Below are 19,217 nucleotides of genomic sequence, written 5' to 3' on the forward strand. Positions count from 1 at the left end.
TATTATTATTATTATTATTATTATTATTATTATTCAACCATAAGAAGGCTATCAAGATAGATCAGGCAGGTCTGGAGAACAGAAGATCTCGGTATTACTGAGATCTAAAGAGAGTCATGCATCGGTTAGTCCACAAGGGGGCACTATAAATCATTTTTTTTTGTAGTTTTTATTTACTGAAGATATAAATAAAAGTATATATAAATAAATGTGTAAATTATTGAATTGATAAATTATGGTCAAAGGATACATTTCAACTGACTTGGATTAAAACCTGCAGCCTCTCAATCTACACACAAAGCTCAGCCAGATCCTAAGGATCTCATCTTTGAATCACATAGAATGATTCCACAGAAATGTCTTTGGGTATGAGAAGACAGACAGAGGATCCAGAGGGGATCTTAAACCATTCTTTTATGCAAGAGAGAGAGAGAGAGACATATCTTTGATCCATTTAGTCATCTGAGCAGATTTGGGCAGGTTTTGCTTTCTCTTTATGCCTAAAATAAGAAAAGAGTTATAACTTACCATCCACCTATAAAAAGTAAAATTATTGATAAACCAACGTTTACAAAGCATGAGCCAAAACTTAAATTATGATTCACCAGCTGATAATAGCACATACTTTACACACTAAGTCAACAAGAGAAAATAAGACTGGATAAAAAGCAGCATCTTTAAGCCTTGCATCATAAAAAGGAACAACAGAAAATACATTTTCATCAACTGAACAGGGCCTCAGACCTATTGGGCAGATGTCTCTTTCATAGAGCTCAACAAAGTGGGTCATAGTTCAGTCACTATTCCTCAGAAACACATAATTATCCTGGCTCACTAGTAAAGCACATACATCTCTGAGTTCAGTGATCCAAGGTGGGACATAACAGACTCTCGTGTCTTTTCTTTCACTCTGACAGATCTTAAAGTTCCACCAGAATCCAGCATGATCTAAGCCTTTACTGTCATTTCTACCAGTGCTTCGGAACCGCTTTCCTAATGGTAGGAGGGTGAAGAGTGTGTGTGAGGGGTGTGTTGCTGAAGGCCAAAAATGAATTTGCCTTCATAAAAAGGTCAAACTGTGAATTGTGTGACTTCAAATGGAGTTTTTATTAAAAAGCCTCTATTAAACGAATCACCTCCATGATGTTAATATGTTCTACCTATTTTCAGCATAACCTAATCGTTTAAACAGTTTTAGCTGCTGTTCCCCCCTGTTACATCATCCTGACTTATACGTTTATTCTATCATCACGTCATCATGCAAATCCTGAATGCAGCGTGTCCATGCAGTATTTATATGTAGCTCAAGTCTCATCAACTCATTAATACTCACTATGAAGATCTCACTCTCCATATTCCTGTTAATGATCAGCCTCATTGGTGAGTTTTTATTAAGAAATAAATATATTTGACATTATTTTATAAAATTTATCAGCAATAATTTTTTTTGGGGACAATCCTCAGATGGGGGACATGTCCCTCCGCCCACCAGATTTACGCCCATGCAACTATGCGATGCTCAAAAATTACATACCGTATTTTTGACCAGGTGTCCGCGAACTTTTGTCAATATAGTTTATCTCTTTGTCCATTTGTTACTACATGGTAGTCTCTGGACAGCAGCATGTGCTTGTTGTATATCTGGACAGGTGCAGGAGATGGAAGTGTCCGGGACAGGAGCAGCACCATGTACTGCTTAGGACAGTGGAAAAAGCTTGAAGTGTCCTGTGCAGGAGCTTGAAATCTTCTGTACAGAAGCAAGAGCTTGTAAACCTTTAGACAGGAGTAGGAGCATAAAGTCCCTATGACAGGATGTTGCAAGACAAGGACAGGACCAGACACATGTAGGTCACTGGACAGAAGCTGAAGATGCCTCGAACCCAAAGCCACGCCCACCCTGTATCCCATTGGATAGCGGGAACTGTGCCCGCCTTATTACACTGTCTGATTTGTCAATGCAAATCTCAACGCCACAGGTTTTATTATTATTATTATTCAACCATAAGAAGGCTATCAGGATAGATCAGGCAGGTCTGGAGAACAGAAGATCTCGGTATTACTGAGATCTAAAAAGAGGCATGCATCGGTTAGTCCACAAGGGGGCACAATAAATCATTTTTTTGTAGTTCTTATTTACTGAAGATATAAATGACATAAGTATATATAAATAAATGTGTAAATTATTGAATTAATAAATTATGGTCAAAGGATTTATTTCATTTTTAACTGAACTGGATTAAAACCTGCAGCCTCTCAATCTACACACAAAGCTCAGCCAGAACCTTAGGATCTCATCTTTGCATCATATAGAATGATTCCACAGGAAATGTCTTTGGGTATGAGAAGACAGACAGAGGATCCAGAGAGGATCTTGAACCATTCTTTTATGCAAGAGAGAGAGAGACATATCTTTGATCCATTTAGTCATCTGAGCAGATAGCTTTCTTGCTTTCGTTTTGGGCAGGTTTTGCTTTCTCTTTATGCCTCAAATAAGAAAAGAGTTATAACTTACCATCCACATATTAAAAGTAAAATTATTGAGAAACCAACATTTACAAAGCATGAGCCAAAACTTAAATTATGATTCACCAGCTGATAATAACAAATACTTTACACACTAAGTTAATAAGAGAAAATAAGAAATGGCTAACAAGCAGCGTCTCAAAGCCATGCATCATAAAAAGGAACAACAGAAAATACATTTGCATCAACTGAACAAGGCCTCAGACCTATTGGGCAGATTTCTCTTTCATAGAGCTCAACAAAGCGGGTCATAGTTCAGTCACTATTCCTCAGAAACACATAACTCTCCTGGCTCAGTAGTAAAGCACATATATCTCTGAGTTCAGTGATCCAAGGTGGGACAGAACAGACTCTCGTGTCTTTTCTTTCACTCTGACAGATCTTAAAGTCCCACCAGAATCCAGCATGATCTAAGCTTTTATTGTATTTCTACCAGTGCCTCGGAACCGCTTTCCTGATGGTAGGAGGGTGAAGAGTGTGTGTGAGGGGTGTGCTGCTGAAGTCCAAAAATGAATTCATAAAAAGGTCAAACTGTGAATTGTGTGACTTCAAATGTACTTTTTATTAAAAAAAGCCTCTATTAGACGAAACACCTCCATGATGTTAATCCGCCCTGTTACATCATCTTGACATATACGTTTATTCTATCATCACGTCATCATGCAAATCCTGAATGCAGTGTGTCCATGCAGTATTTATATGTAGCTGAGCTGAGAGGAGAAGTCAAGCCTCATCAACTCATTAATACTCACCATGAAGATCTTACTCTCCGTATTCCTGCTTATAATCAGCCTCATCGGTAAGTTTTCATTAAGAAATAAATATATTTTACATTATTTTATAAAAATTTATCAGCAATAATTTTTTTTTTTAATGTGGCAGGTTTTCAGTGTCAGAGTCTTGAGTCTATTCCTGCTGGTTCAGCAGTGAAAAAACCTGGAGAAACTCTGAGTCTTTCCTGTAAAGGGTCTGGGTTTAATTTTGGTAGCTATGGCATGCACTGGATCAGACAAGAAGCTGGAAAAGCACTGGAATGGATTGGGGTTATCTGGAATGATGCTAGTAAAACTGTATATGCCAAACACATTGAGGGACATTTGGAAATCACCAGAGACAACTCCAAGAACATGTTGTATATGAAGCTGACTGGTTTGAGTGCACAGGACTCTGCTGTGTATTACTGTGCAAGAAACCACAGTGGTACAAACATGTTACCCAGCTGCACAAAATCTTCCCACAGATGTCAAGAGTGCATTTTTACAAGACCTGCAGGTGGTGCTACAGCATAGCAAACATACTGTAGTGTTTAAGAGGTCTTTAAATCTGTTATATGTGCACCGTGTTTCATCCACAGACATGTTTACTAATCAGTTTATATTAAATCTTTATATGATCACTGATACTTACTGTCCCATAGAGGAAAACAAATAGTAACATTTAAAGAACAATTGGTGGCTTTTAATCGGTGATTTTCAACTCCATACACAATCAGGGGTAAAACATTGCTTTTCTTGTTCTCAAACTGGTTCAGGATGAATGTGGACCATTAGTTAACAGCCACTTTCAGTAGAGTTTGGACATTGAAGGATTTGGTGTTGGATCTATGATGATCAATTTTATGAGTTGCTAAGTAGCTCCTCTTTCCATAAAGTCAACTGACTGTATAAGACTGTAGAAAGGACATTATTAATGTTACACACTCTGGTACTTATAGTGGTTCTCACTCTTATTTAACTCTACATTATTATACTGTATTTTACTGTTTTATGATTTATAATAAAATCTTGATATCACCCAAATAAGGATAGGTTTCTTTTCTGAGTCTGGTTCCTCTCAAGGTTTCTTCCTCATAAGATTTAAGGAGGTTTTTCCTTGCCACAGTCACCCCAAGCTGCTCATCAAGGATAAATACACATCATTTCCTTTAATCCTTAAGTTCTGTGGAGCTTCTTTGAGACAATGTCCATTGTGAAAAGCGTTATAGAAGCAAACTTGAAAATTGCAAGTCTCTCCAGAGATGTTCAATAGGGTTCAAGTCAGAGTCCTGGCTAGGCCTTTTTTAGGACATTCACAGAGTTGTCCCCAGGGCACTGTAATTAAAAAACTTTTTCACAGATGGACACCAATCAAGGTTTATATAGATGTGATGTTTTAGTTTTTCTTAAATAAAGAAAACTACAAACATTTCTAGAATTCTACTTTTCAATTTGTCATTATAGGGTAAAAATCAGTCTGAACAACTGCAGTATCAGGCTGCAACATAACAAAATTAAAAAAATACATTTCGAAAGCACTGTCTGTAGAATTACATAAATTGTCCGTTAAGATAAGAAGTGAATTGATCCAAATGTCCTTTCCTGTTATATATTTAAGCAATAAAGACCAAGATGTTTACTTATTTTGCTTCAACACCCACCATGATCTCTACATCCTTCTGCTGTTGCTACTGCCAGTCGTACACTGTCAGGGTTTCTACATTTGACATATACAGTTAATAGAATTTTGTTATGACTTTTAATAGTGGTCAAATTTTTCCATTATCATGATCCATACGTCATATTTCTTACAGTATATTATGGACAATAATATGTTGTAAATTTAAAATAAAAGCTTATGTTCACTTAAAAAAAGCCATATTCCAAAGATTTTCTACAGGTTATTGAATCGGAACTGTGCAATAACCTGCATCTTTGAGTTATTTTAGCAATGTTCATTTAAAGTTAGTATATTTTCATATTAAGGAACATTTTCATGATTTTTTTCTACTTTATCTCACACTTATCTTTGTGTATTGTTGCATTACAAATTCCTGCAGTCAGACGCTGATCGAGTCTGATTCAGTGATTATCAAACCTGATCAGTCGTATAAACTGACCTGCACAGCATCTGAATTTACATTTAATAGCTGTTACATGGCTTTGATTAGACAGGTGCATGGAAAAGTTGGAATTGGTTGCATCTATTTCAGGGTGCAGTAGTTACATATATTACTCCAGTGCAGTTAATGGCTGCTTCACCATTGCCAGAGACAACAGTAAGATGCAGGTGTATCGGCACATGAACAGCTTGAATACAGGAGACAATGCAGTGTATTACTGTGCTAGAGACACATGAGGTTTCACAGCTGTACATAAACCCCTTTATAACAAAGACGCATATCATCTCTAGGTTACAGCCCGCAGGGTCGCAATGTCCCGGAGTGATACTCCAGCAGACCAGGCCCTAGAGGCCGCCACACTCCGGTGGAGCGAGCCCTGACCCCGAGCAGAGCGGGGACCAGGACTCGCAGCTAAAAGGATGGCACCCGCTACCCACCTGCTTAACGTCTGCCCATCGGCTAGAAAAACTTACCTATTAGGGCCACAGCAGGCGAACAGCTGCACCGACCGCCTCCATGGACTCGTCCTGTGGAGACAAGCGTCCAGTGCTCGCACTGGACACAGTCAGGTCTGAAACCCCTGGTCGGGGGCTATAAACGGACTAGATGTGGGAGCTGTAGGCACCTTAGGTGCACGCCTCAGCCTCCTGGTGCCGCAGAGGAAACGTGTCACCAGAGGGTGCCTACCCAGCGACTGCCCCGCAAGCGGGGTGATATATGCCGCGATTGCGGACACGTAAACCTTCAGGGTCGAAGGAGTTAACCCTGTGGCAAACTGTTCCTGTAAAAACTCCAGAACCGACCAGGCAGTTAACCGGGTCCAAGTCATGGTGCTCACACCGTGACGTGAACAGTCGCCATCGTGCGGCGTATGACCTCCTTGTGAGGGGAGTTCTGGAGTGGAGAAGGGTTTCTACTACCTCGGTAGAGAGACCAGCTGCTAAGAACTGTGCCCCCTCAGGGGCCACAGTCACAGCTTCCACAACTCCGGGCAAGGGTGAACCAGGGTTCCGCCCGCCTGCAAAAGGAGATCCCTCTTGGGAGGAATTTCCCATGGAGGGCCCTCGAGGAGGGATACCAGGTAGGCAAACCATGGCTTGCCCGGACAACGAGGTGCTACCAGAAGGAGACAGACTCCCTCCCAGCGAACTCTTTCCAGAACTCCCGAGAGCAGCACGATCGGGGGAAAGGCGTACAGGCGTACCCTCGGCCATAACCATACCATAGCAGTCTCGACAGGGCGCCTGCTCTGACATCCAACCGTCCCGGGATGTAAATGGCTCTCAATGAGAGGAGTTTGTCCTGGAACCACAAGAGTACCTCCAGTGGCAGTTGTTTGCATGAGGTAAGACCGGAGGCCCCCCTGGTGGTAGATGTACGAGATCACTCCAGTATTGTCCATGCGGACCAACACATGGTGGTCTCTTAGGCCTGGGAGGAAGTGTTTGAACCTCAAAACACTGCCAACATCTCCAGGCAATCTAAGTGCTACGAGAGACGTGGGCCACTACACAGACCCTGGGCGGAGTGGCCACTCATGACCGCTCCCCACCTCATAAGGGAAGCGTCTGTCGTTAGCATTATGCGATGACAAGGAGTTCCTAAAACGGGGCCTCGGGACAGAAATGTTGGGTCCTTTTATGCATCCAAGGCTCGAATGTCACGCCACAAGACCTTGATGGTACAATGCAGACTCCCTCTGGGGGAGAACCCTACTGCCCCGGAGCCACCACTGGAGGGGCCTCATGCAGAGGAGGCAGAGTGGAATTACACTGGATGCTGCCGCCATGAGACTCAGCAGCCTCTGCAACTGCCTCACAGTGAGTGGCTGGCCTGCCCCTACCCTCCTGACTGCGGTGAGGATGACTTAGATCCGGGCAGAAGACAACTGTGCCCGCAACCTGGCCGTATCCCACACCACGCCGAGAACAGTGGTTTTCTGTGCTGGAGAAAGTACACTCTACCCGGTGTTTTAGTCAGAACCCCAGTTCCTTCATGCAGGCGAGAACGACATCTCGATGCCAAACTGCAGGTGCTCTAAACGAGCCAATATCAACCAATCGTTAATATAATTCAAAATGCGGATGCCCTGAAGCCGCAGCGGGGTCAGTGCTGCGTTCACACACTTTGTGAAGGTACGGAGTGAGAGTGCTCGGCCGAATGGGAGGATCGATATTGGTAAGCTTCGACCCAAAAGCAACCTCAGGTACCTGTGTTGGAAGGATGGCCACATGGGAGCATGCGACCTCCAGATCTAACGTGACAAATCAGTCCTTGGACTTGATCATAGACACGACCTCTCTGAGAACTAGTATCCTGAACCCGAGGTTAATAAGTGAGTGGTTCAAGGAGTGGAGATCCAGAATGGGATGCAAACCGCCGTCCTTCTTCGGAACAATGAAGTACGGGCCGTAGTAGCCTGACTCTCTGACCGCGGAGGAGGAAACCACCTCAATGGCCGTTTCCTCAGGAGAATACGCAGGACCAGAGCCTGCACGGTTCCCACCAGGGTGGGACACATCCCTTTGAACCGGGGAGGAGAAGACGCAAACTGAATCGTACAGCCCTTCTCCACAGTACGCGGGTGCCCCGAGAGACTCTTGGCAGCCCTCCAGACTGACAGAAAGTTCCACAGGGGAACCAACCCCTTGGGGCTGGCCCCTAACCCACTCAGAGTGACTGGAGCAGTGCTCTGCAGCCGACTACACCTTCTTAAAGGCGGCAGATCCCCCCAATCCGCAGCGATCCTACAGGCGGAATACGGGGAGCAAACTGCTGGAGGGAAGCCACGCCCTGAACATGTCCTGTGGCATGGCTGGCAGACAGTCCTCCTGAACCCAAACGGCAGGAGCAGTGTACTGCGGCTGTTGAAGCCCCCTGAGAGGCGGCAGATGACCCCCATCTGCAATTAACTTTTGGTTGGATTAAGGGAGTTAACCACTGGAGGGAGGCAGCGTCCTGAACACCCTGTAACAGGGCCGACAGATCGGCCTCTTGGTGGTGCCGGGGAGGGACAGGCACCGGAGCATGAAGTGCACACTGCCCTTCAAGATGCAAGCCATCAGGCTTACGCACCACAGCCCATTCACTAGAGGCGAGGACGAACCTCAGGTTCCTTAGATTGTCGCCAGGGGCCCCTAGGACCTCCCTGCGGGAATCGGGGGGCAACGCTCTCTTTCTGGGCTATTTCGCTGTGCCTGGACGTACCATGGCGAGGCTGTTGCCGAGCAGTCCCATTGGAGCGGCGGGGAAGTACCACTGAACCACTACCGCGGTCTCCTGAACCCGCCAGCAATCGCCCTTACCTACAGCGTCACCAGGTCAGTCCAGGAGGGGTCACTGTGGCTCTCAGAAGGAAGCTCACACCATCCCCCATAGCAGGCCAGCCTGGTATGCCTGCAACACACTCATCAAGTGGAAGCAACCCGCAGCCAGACCTGCCACATAGCCCTCCCTACCAGAGCCAAGTGGCTCTTTGTAGGCAAACCAATAGACTTCATAGATTTAGCATTTGGGGGGAGATAGCTAGCTAGCGTCTCTACCACAAGCGGCATTGTCCCGTAGCCGCTCTACTTAATCCCAATAACAATCGCGCACAGCGAGAAACATTGGAAAAGCACGTGCCGCACACAGGCTCTCCCAGGACCCAGACACCTCGGTGCGCAGGTCAGCGAAGGCGCTGAGGCTGGGTGCGCACTGATTCTGCTTCTGCTACACGACCGGCTAAGCTAGATCCAGCTCGGACCCGGCCCTTGTCACGACTTCGAGGAGCACGGCTCGAGGAGCCGCCCGCACCGGGAGAAGAAGCAGCCGCCAGGCATGCTTCCCCGATATTTCTGGAATTCCTCCCACCTTGGAGGAAGAAATACGGAGCACCGCGTTACATGCACCGGGAAAAGAAACCGCCAAACGAGTGCTCTCCCCTGGGAATAGGAGCTCGACTAGCAGCCGGGAGTGCATAGCCACACAGCTACAATGCTAATAGCCGATACCTTCGAGAGCCGACTCGGCAAGCGGGGCAGAGTCACGAGGGAGAGCGCTCTCCAAAATTTCTCCCACCTTGGAGGAAGAAATACAAAGCACCGCGTTACACGCACCGGAGAAGGAACCGCCAAACGAGCGCTCTCCCCGGGGAACAGTAGCTTGGCTAGCAGCCGGGAGCGCATAGCCACACGACTAAAATGCTAACGACCGATACCCTCAAGATCCTAAGTTAAGCAAACAACACATTGGCTGCATGTCTCCCCCCCGAAATGAAGCGGGGCAAGCAGGAACACGCAGATGGAATTCTGCCTGCGTTTAAGCTCTTGACTGCACAGATAACACACACAAAGCGCTTACCTGATCGAGTAGAAGCTAATGTCGCTACCACCGCACAGCCATCTTGTAGCTTCCTGGTTACGCGGCGTTGCCTGTCTATGACGTCACATCTTGCCTATTGGCTAGATTTCGCACGTGGCACAAAACGTGGACAACCCAGGAGCATTCCCAAAGCGTTTCGACGCAGCTCAAGTTCCCGAAGGGGAACTGTTTTTTCTGTTATAGTCATTTTAGAAGCTCCAGCAGCCAACAGAGGGCGACAGCAGCACACAGTGAGAGTGGCCATGCTGGAAAAATCGATTACCCAGAATCCTTCAGGCTCATTATCCTGGATTGGCTGCACCTGTCGTTTAGGATACTTAAGACCTGTTTTAGACTCTGCTCTTCTTTTGCACCTCAGGATTCTGCCTGGGGTTGGAGAAAAGTGAAAGAAAAGTAAGATGTGAGAAAAGGAACTGAAAAGAAAGAAAGTGGAAAAAAGAAACAAAGACTAATTTGAAAAGTGCCAACATACATTAAAATCCTTCCAGAAACTTTCATCTTATCTTTATATAAACTCTGCTTGTACAGTTATTAATAAACAAACTCAGATTTTCTTTACTCTGCAGCTCAATCTACAGTAAACCTTCCTTTAAAAATGTTTCTCTATCAAATCATTTTGAAGACATTTTCGATCTCTTTTACAAAGCATTAGTTCCTTTTATCACTACATCACCAATCTCTTTCATTTTTATCGCTCATGAGGTTGCAGCTTTTAATGTTACTATAAATCCAAAATGACTTCCATTCTGAAGACTTTCTGTAAAATTACTTGTTACTTTAACTCTGACTAATACCAAGTCCTCACACTGGTGGACCTCACCATGTTAACAAATACACACATTTTAAATCTGTTTGTGAAGAGTTATGCAGATATAAACCCTATAGTCATGACTATGCCAGAGCTGCTCTTATAAAAAAATAAAAAAACACTTTCTGCCCAATCAGAACTGAAAGTACAACAGTTATTGGTGTATAAATAAAAAAAGTTGATGAGGTTTCTATCATAGAAAAGATTTGATCCTCCATAAGTCAAATCTAATCCTCATGATTTAAATATGTTTTAAATATGTTTTCCTCCCATCATCAGCAAATATGCAAAATCAAGAGTCAGGGCTGGACATCAGTCTATTTATGTGATGTGAAGGTTAAACTCTGTTAAAAGTTGGAGAACAGAGAAGACCCCAGTACAAACACCACACACCATGTTCTCTACATCTCTACTGCTCCTGCTGGCAGCTGCTTCCTGTGAGTGTTTTATCCAATTCATTAATTTACTACAAGAACAATAAATGTGCAGTGTATATTGTGAGAGATATCACCATGTGTTTTCCTCCACAGATGTGCATGGTGTGGAACTGACTCAGCCTGCTTTCATGACAGTCCAGCCAGGCCAGAGTCTCTCCATCAACTGCAAGGTTTCATATTCTGTTACGAGCTATGAGACAGCTTGGATCCGACAACCTGCAGGAAAAGCTCTGGAGTGGATTGGACACATCAGTGGCGGTGGTAGCCTATATTACAGTGACAAACTGAAAAATAAGTTCAGCATCTCCAGAGACACATCTACTAACACCATAACAATTAGAGGACAGAACATGCAGACTGAAGACACAGCTGTGTATTACTGCGCTCGCTACCCACAGTGAGACACGTCACCAACATCCCTGTACAAAAACATTCTGTACAGAAATGATCCAGTATGGTGTGTGTTGTGTCGTGTTCTTTCATGAACGTTGGACAACGTTGGAGTGAACAGTGCTCATCATGTTTTAAAACTTTGTTTGATTATTTTATGTTACAGAAAATCTAGATAAAATGTGTGTAGTATATCCAAACACATACAGTATCAGTTCTGTGCCAGTGCCAGCTCCCAACATGCTTCTCAATTTACATACAATAATAAATCTGCAGTGCATCATGAATATGTAGACAGTCCATATCTGATTAGTTCTTCACCAACATTCTTCTTCACCTGCATGTCCTTCAATTGTTTGACAGGATGGAGAGGTCATCTTTATATGCAACTTGCTTAATCTTTTGCATGGATTATTTTGAAACCTCAAATTAAATCAGTCTAAACACTGAACTGTAAATGAAACAGTTTAGTCCACATGTGAACACATTATAGAACGATAGGAGGCGCTGTTGTACTGTGTTTATGATTAATAATCATTATTAATCTCAATTTCTTTATGTCCCATTTTACATTATAGATCTACAGTAAGTTAAATTACTGAGCAAATTAATATATGAATGGAAGTGAACGTTGATGTACTTTCTTTACAATACAAAAATGATGACGAAAGCTAAAACAATGATCTGAAATGTTTTTTGTACAGTCACTCTGGTTATGCACATCACTGTGTTTTTGTATCGCACACAATAATACACAGCTGTGTCTTCCATCTGCACATTCTGACCGTTGAGAGTCACCGTGTTACTGGACGTGTCCTGAGTGATGCTGAACCTGTTTTTCAGTGAATCTGTGCCCCCTGTGCCTCCACTGCTACAAATGTGTCCAATCCACTGCATCGCTTTTCCTGTAGCATGTCGGATCCAGTTTGTACAATAGCTGCTATGACTTTTACTGAAAACTTTCCAGAACCAGGAAACATCATGTTTTGTGTAACACACTGTAATAAAGACAGCAGGAGTATTTTGACCTGCTAGCAAATGCCTACACAAATAGCAGCATTCTGTTTTCAAGTCTATTATTTTGTGATTTTGTTTTTTTACATCTCTAGTGGGCGTGTCATGCAAAGCGAATCCTGCCTTTAAACCATTTATGCTGAAACATTCAGTTCGAAAACACAGCAGCAGTTTGTGTTCATTTCCAGCAACAGTAATTCCTTCCTTTATTGAGATGGGTCTAGGCAGAGTTTTGAGTTGCTTTACTTTAGCAATGTTCATTCAATGTTAGTATTATTATTCATTTCATATAGATAAGCATTTTGACATTTTTTCATACTTTTTCTAACAATTTAATTTGTGTATTGTTGTATTTCAGATTGCTGCAGTCAGACACTGATCGAGTCTGATTCAGTGATCATCAAACCTGATCAGTCTCATAAACTGACCTGCACAGCTTCTGGATTTGACTTTGGTAGCTCCTGGATGGCTTGGATCAGACAGGCACCTGGAAAAGGGCTGGAATTTGTTGCAACTATTGAGTATGATAGTGATAATAAGTTTTACTCCAGTGCAGTTAACACCGTCCAGAGACAACAGTAAGATGCAGGTGTATCTGCAGATGAACAGCGTGAGGACAGAAGACACTGCAGTGTATTACTGTGCTTACTGTACTTCTCCTTAGACATCAATACAAAAACACACGCCTGCTCTAGTCACATGACAAACTCACATTTCCATCAACAGTGTGTTCATGGAGCTCAAATAACCAGACTGTCTATGAGTAATATTTGGTATTTAATATATTACATATAATATTTAACATTTGTATTAAATTCTTTGACTTTTCTTCAACCTTCCACAAGTTCCATGATGCTTACAAAAGCACGTTTATATTTATTTCCAAGTGAAGTTTTTATTGAGGGCAAAAACATTTTAACATTGTTGGACCTCTAGAAGGCAGTCTGTACCAGAGGTGGGAATTTTTCAGACAACTTTTTTCTTTTACTCATTACATTTGTTACACAAACATTTTACTATTTATACTTTTTAACATTTTAAAACAAGCTTGTTACTTTAGTTTTAATCTATTTGGTGAAATGTGAATATTTCTTCTTCTCATTGCGCACCGTTTATCAGTCCATCACAATCTGTTTCTCTCTGTAAATTTATCTATGACTGCATCCAGCATCATTACTCTCAAATTACACAGGACATAATTAACGTGATTTATTGTTTGATTTTATAAATAAATTCATTAAATCTACCTTCTCTGACATCCTGCTTAACAAAAACTGTTTTAACTTGAAATGTTTATAATTAACTTGAATCTTTTTTAATCTTTTTTTTTGTGAATTTTATATTATTAAAAATATCTGCATATCTAAAATGGTTTTACTTGGAACACTCATTTCTACACTGAGCAGCCTGTGGTTGTGGATTTAATACATCCATAGTGGTCATGGACACTCCCTATTCAAATAGAGTCGCCTATAAACAGCATGTTCTTGTCTCTTCTAGTTTCCAGTGAGCTCTGTGATAGATATCACTCCCATCAACTTTATATCTTACAACTCAGAGAAGGATGATTTTAACATTGATTTTATTTGGACTCATTTCATGTAAGTTTCAGATGTTTTCATGTGATGATCTAGAATTAAATTTCCCCTTCAGGAACTCATTTAAAATGCTAACATTCTCTACCACGCTCTCTACTGTGTAATCTGACCAATGATTTGGACGTGATCTTTGATACTTCTGCTGTAGACACTGAGATGGACCAGTCACTTTCTGGTTCAGGTCCTGTTTACTGTGTTTTCTGGATCTGATGGCTGGCATTGCTGCCTGTGGTGGAGCATGCACAACCTGAGTCGATTGCTCGCATTAACCGCTGGCACACTTCGCTCGCTCAGTTCTCCTCGCACACCCATGCTCTCGCGTCGCGCCGGCTGTCTGCATCACATGAGTTGTCCGCTTCTGGCTGAATTGAGCTTACTATCAGAACAGGCCTCATGGCTGTTCTTCTCCTCAGCGGATTACATGCTCTCCATACTATGCTCACTATCTCATGCTGTACAAACTCCTCATCACGAGCCGTTAAGCTGGATCTAGATTGGCTGGAGCAGGAAACAGCAAGTAAGCTGGATGACATTTCTTAAAAATAAAATCGCTCTTTTGATCTGCCCATGTCCAGTCTTGAAGGTAAAATCACGTGTCTCATTGTTGAATGTATTTCTAAGTCGATCTATTGCAGCATTGAAGACGCTTTTCTTTATCTCTGCAAACATCACTGAACCTGTTTTACTAATTTGATGTTATGAAAGGCTTCTGTGAAAGGTCAGGCTGCATCTAGATCCTCTAAACTCCTGACTCAGGTTCAAGATCATCAATTTTTAACTGGTTTGTCACTAGATCTGAAGGATGCATACTTACATCTCATTCTTCCTGCACACAAGATTCCTGAGGTTTGCTTTTATATTTTCCTTTATTTCTCGATTCAGAATCATGATGCTACTGGCCCGCTCTTCATGGCATCCATTTTGAATTACATGGCTGGTTGATCATGGCTTTTACGCCACATTCATCTTTTCGTTCTACATGAAGGTGCTTGTTTTATGACGCCAGCAGCGTGCTTTCTCAGCACAGAACCACCTTTGGGCGTAGTGTAAGTCGATGCAAACATTGTCATGCTAATCGAGGTCATCCTCACTGATGGAGAGTGCAAGCCACTCACTGTAAGGCAGTTCCAGAAACTGCTCTCATCTAGCATAGTTCCGCTCTGGCTCCTGCACATGAGGCCTCCAGTGGTATTTTAGAGGGTTCTCCGTCAGAAAACATGTCACTATCAAGGTCTGCGGCTCCCCCTATGTCTAAAAGACGTTTCTGTCCCGTGCCCAGTTTACTCCGTCCGCTCTTACGACATGCTTCCCTCACATGATCATCACTCCTGTCTGTCCTGCGTCTCATTACATAAATTGCCTGAGATGATGGCAGTGTTTTTATTAAACACTTTTGTCTGAGATCATCATGTGTTGGTCCACAGACATCAGTGGTCTTACATCAATGGGGTCTGATCTCTTGTACAAGCTGGCGAGCAGTCCTCTTGTGGTCTCAGGACATTCCTGTCCTTGACCATTTACATAGTTTGAATGTCAACAGACATGTTTAACACCTGTGGTGTTAATGTAGTAGGAGATTTTACAGACAAGTGATCTTTAAAATGCACTGTTATTTCTTACAGTGCAGCTGGATGCCATGGTGCAGTCTACAAATGATCTGTTAGAATTCACATGTTTCCTGTATCATCAGCAAACCATGGTTTGCAGATCTGTTATCACTGATTCCATAATTCAATCTTTTCAAATGTTAATTAACTGTATCACATTCATACTCTCTCACATGTAGATTCATAATCCATCCACAATAACAGATATTGTTACAATGTAGCACTATCATCAATGTCTTGTTCATTCTTTCCTAAACATTTCTATTTATGAATTTATTTATGTTATAAATAATAGTTTAATATGACATTTCTTCACTGATCTATAAGATGCCTGTTATTTGTGCTCTATCTAGTTGAGCATAGCATTTTAGGATCATTAAGACATTCCTTTCATTTTTGAAAATCATCTGCATCTGTTCTTGATTTCTCATGAAGATGTTTTATAAACCTGTATGTATGCCTTCATTTATTGAATCAAACTAGTTAAACGAGATGCTGTCACATGCATTGATTATTCTCTCTGAATTATTTATCTAGTACAAACTGTTTGAGTATGAGATAAATGTATTGGTCAGATTTCACAGTGAGTCAACTGTCAGAAATGTCAGAGTTCACGCAGTGTGTAACAGAACAACATAATCATGTTCTTCCTTCTTTCAGATTCTTATGGACATACCTCCTCTGCTTCTGTGGTGAAGAGACAGAGTCAGTCATGTCCTGTACTGTCTCTGGATACAGTCACATGCACTGGATCCGCAGAAACAACAGGACTGGAGTATTGGATGCATTATCACTGGCACTAGCATGGTTCTCATCTCTACAAGTTATCACAAAGACACCTGTTTAAAAAAAATAAATAAATAAATAAATTAATAAAAGCAAAGACATTGTTTAAAATGAAGATGTTACAGATGTCTTATATCAGTGTCATGAAACCAGGCTGAATAATCAACACTTTTGATGATGAAATGCAGTCTGTCTTACTTCTGCTGCATCTTTATGAAAATCTAAACTGAAATCAAAATTGATTCAAAATATTTGAGTATATTTAGTATCTAATCCTTGTTGTGAGTTTCATATGTGCAATTCCAGCTGTTATAAATGTAAATGAGAAAAGTTGATAAAGAGGTTTCTAATTGTATTTGATCCTTTTTATTCTTTTTTATATCAAGTACATTATGAATAGCCAGTGAACAATAATACAGCCATTTCTAGATCTCTAAATAAAACCAGAATATTTTAGAGCAAATGATTAAATTCATTTAAATTTTCTAGACTCTGTACCCAATAAAGAAATCAATTAAAGCTTCTGAAAACACTGACACTGATATAACAACAGAACCGACTCTTACAGTCTACACATTCTAACACAACATGAAAATTAATTATTGAATTAAGCTGTAACTTTAGGATGAAGAAATTTTAAATTGGAACTCTTCCTCGTACCAAATATTCTTTATTTAATGTTATAATCTAGAGTGTTTCTTATTCACCTGAACACATTAACGTCCATAACCTCCCCATTCACACCTGTCTCAATCTTCTGATTTGCTGAAACATAACATCAAACATGTCAGATTACTGCATATGTACAATGGCAGATTAGACATTAGAGAGATGGATTTGTCTATATGAGAAAACATCCTCATTAAATGTCACCTAAGATAAGGACTGTCTTTATGCAAATGTCCTTCCCTGTTATATATTTAAGCAACACAGACCAAGAGCTTTTACTGATTCTGCTTCAACACACACCATGATCTCTACATCACTACTGCTGCTGCTGCTGGCAGCCGTACACTGTAAGTGTTTCTACATTTAACATATAATACAGTTTTGGTTATTTACATTTTGCTTTTATAACATGAAAATAACTTTTCTTTAACAGGTGGTCACTGTGTTGAGCTGATCCAGACCAGATCCACAGTATTAACCCCTGGTCAGTCACTGACTCTGCTCCCTGGAGTTCTGGAAAGGGTTCGCCGGGAGGAGTCCGTCTCCTCCTGGTGGCGCCTCGATGGCCGAGCAAGCCGTGGTTTGCGGATCTGGTGCCCCTACTCGGGCCCTCCATGGGAATTCCACCCAGGAGGATCTTCTCTCTCAGGCGGGACCCTGGTTCACCCCGCCCAGAGTTGTGGAGGCTGTGGCTGGGGCACAGTTCGTCAGCGGTCTCTCCACCGGTGGTGAGACCCTTCTCCACTCAGAGCTCCCTCCACAGGAGGTCGTCGCCCATGCTGGCGACTGTTCACGTCTTGGTGCGAGCACCGTGGCCTGGATCCTGTTAACTGCCGGTTGGGTCCGTTCTGGGGTTCCTACAGGAACAGTTTTCAGCAGGGTTAACCCCTCGACCCTGAAGGTTTGTGCCGCGGCATATGGCTCCCGCCTGCGGGGAGTCGCTGGGCACCCACTGGTAACACGTTTCCTCCGTGGCACCGGAGGCTGAGCCGGGCGACCCAGAGTGCCTGTCTGGGATCTGGCTGTTGTGCTGGCGGCTCTTTCTGAGCCCCCGCCGAGCCGTTGGCCGATGTGGCCCTTAGGTTTCTGTCGGTTAAGACCACCTTTCTGTTGGCGATTTCCTCCCTGAAGAGGATCGGGGATCTGCAGGCTCTGTCCGTGGCCCGCCTGGAGTTTGCCCTGGCAGCCAGGTGTTTCTCTATCCGAAACCTGGGTATGTCCCTAATGCCTTATTCACTTATGACCGTAACTGGTTCCCGAGGCTGCTGCGTCTCCGTGTTGCATCCCTGGCGCTTTTCTCGGGAGCTAGCGTCTGGTCTATCTACAGTTTCCTGTGCGTCCGCCGATGACGTCGTCAAATATTTGGTCAGATTTCACACGTGGTTCAGGCGCGGTCACGCGAAGGCGTTCCCTTACGCTGTCTCGCTCCCTCGGGAACTAGACAACATAATCATGTTCTTCTCTCTTTCAGATTCTTATGGACAGTCCCTGACCTCCTCTGCTTCTGTGGTGAAGAGACCTGGAGAGTCAGTCACTGTGTCCTGTACTGTCTCTGGATTCTCATGAGCAGTTACTGGATGCACTGGATCCGTCAGAAACCAGGACGAGGACTGGAGTGGATTGGATGCATTAACACTGGCACTAGCACTTGGTTTGCTCAGTCTCTACAGGGCCAGTTCTCCATCACTAAAGACACCAATAAAAACATGCTGTATCTAGAAGTGAAGAGTCTGAAAGCTGAAGACACGGCTGTTTATTACTGTGCAGACTCACACTGATACAACAGACTGCAGAGCTGTACAACAACTTACACAAACACGTCCTCATGAGCTGTAAATATTCACTCAGCAGGAAACTGAATCCCACAGACATTTATTATAAACAAAATTGGTTTTATTTCTTTTCTCTTCCTACATTTACAGTAAAAATTCCTCTGTAAAATGCTCAGTTTTTTCTTTTTATTATCTCTGGCTGGTGTTTAAAGCTGAAGACAAACCTGAAACCAAAATTAAGTAAAAGCAAAGACATTGTTTAAAATGAAGATGTTACAGATGTCTTATATCAGTGTGTCATGAAACCAGGCTGAATAATCAACATTTTTGATGATGAAATTGAGTCTGTCTTTACTTCTGCTGCATCTTTATG

General features: G+C 42.6%; 1 pseudogene and 2 gene segments (V, D, J or C); all 3 read left to right on the forward strand.

Moving 5' to 3' along the window:
- The first annotated feature begins 3,254 nt into the window (after positions 1-3,254).
- Positions 3,255-5,781, forward strand: LOC124397200. The segment is given in 3 exon segments: positions 3,255-3,322; positions 3,406-3,723; positions 5,699-5,781. Coding segments are annotated over 3 exon segments (447 nt in total).
- A 5,081-nt stretch (positions 5,782-10,862) lies between these two features.
- On the forward strand, positions 10,863-11,624 carry LOC124397240. The segment is given in 2 exon segments: positions 10,863-11,008; positions 11,102-11,624. Coding segments are annotated over 2 exon segments (351 nt in total).
- A 2,352-nt stretch (positions 11,625-13,976) lies between these two features.
- LOC124397203 lies at positions 13,977-18,850 on the forward strand (annotated as a pseudogene).
- Positions 18,851-19,217: the final 367 nt, after the last annotated feature.

Source organism: Silurus meridionalis, chromosome 14, assembly GCF_014805685.1.
Source record: "Silurus meridionalis isolate SWU-2019-XX chromosome 14, ASM1480568v1, whole genome shotgun sequence".
Lineage (NCBI taxonomy): Eukaryota > Metazoa > Chordata > Actinopteri > Siluriformes > Siluridae > Silurus > Silurus meridionalis.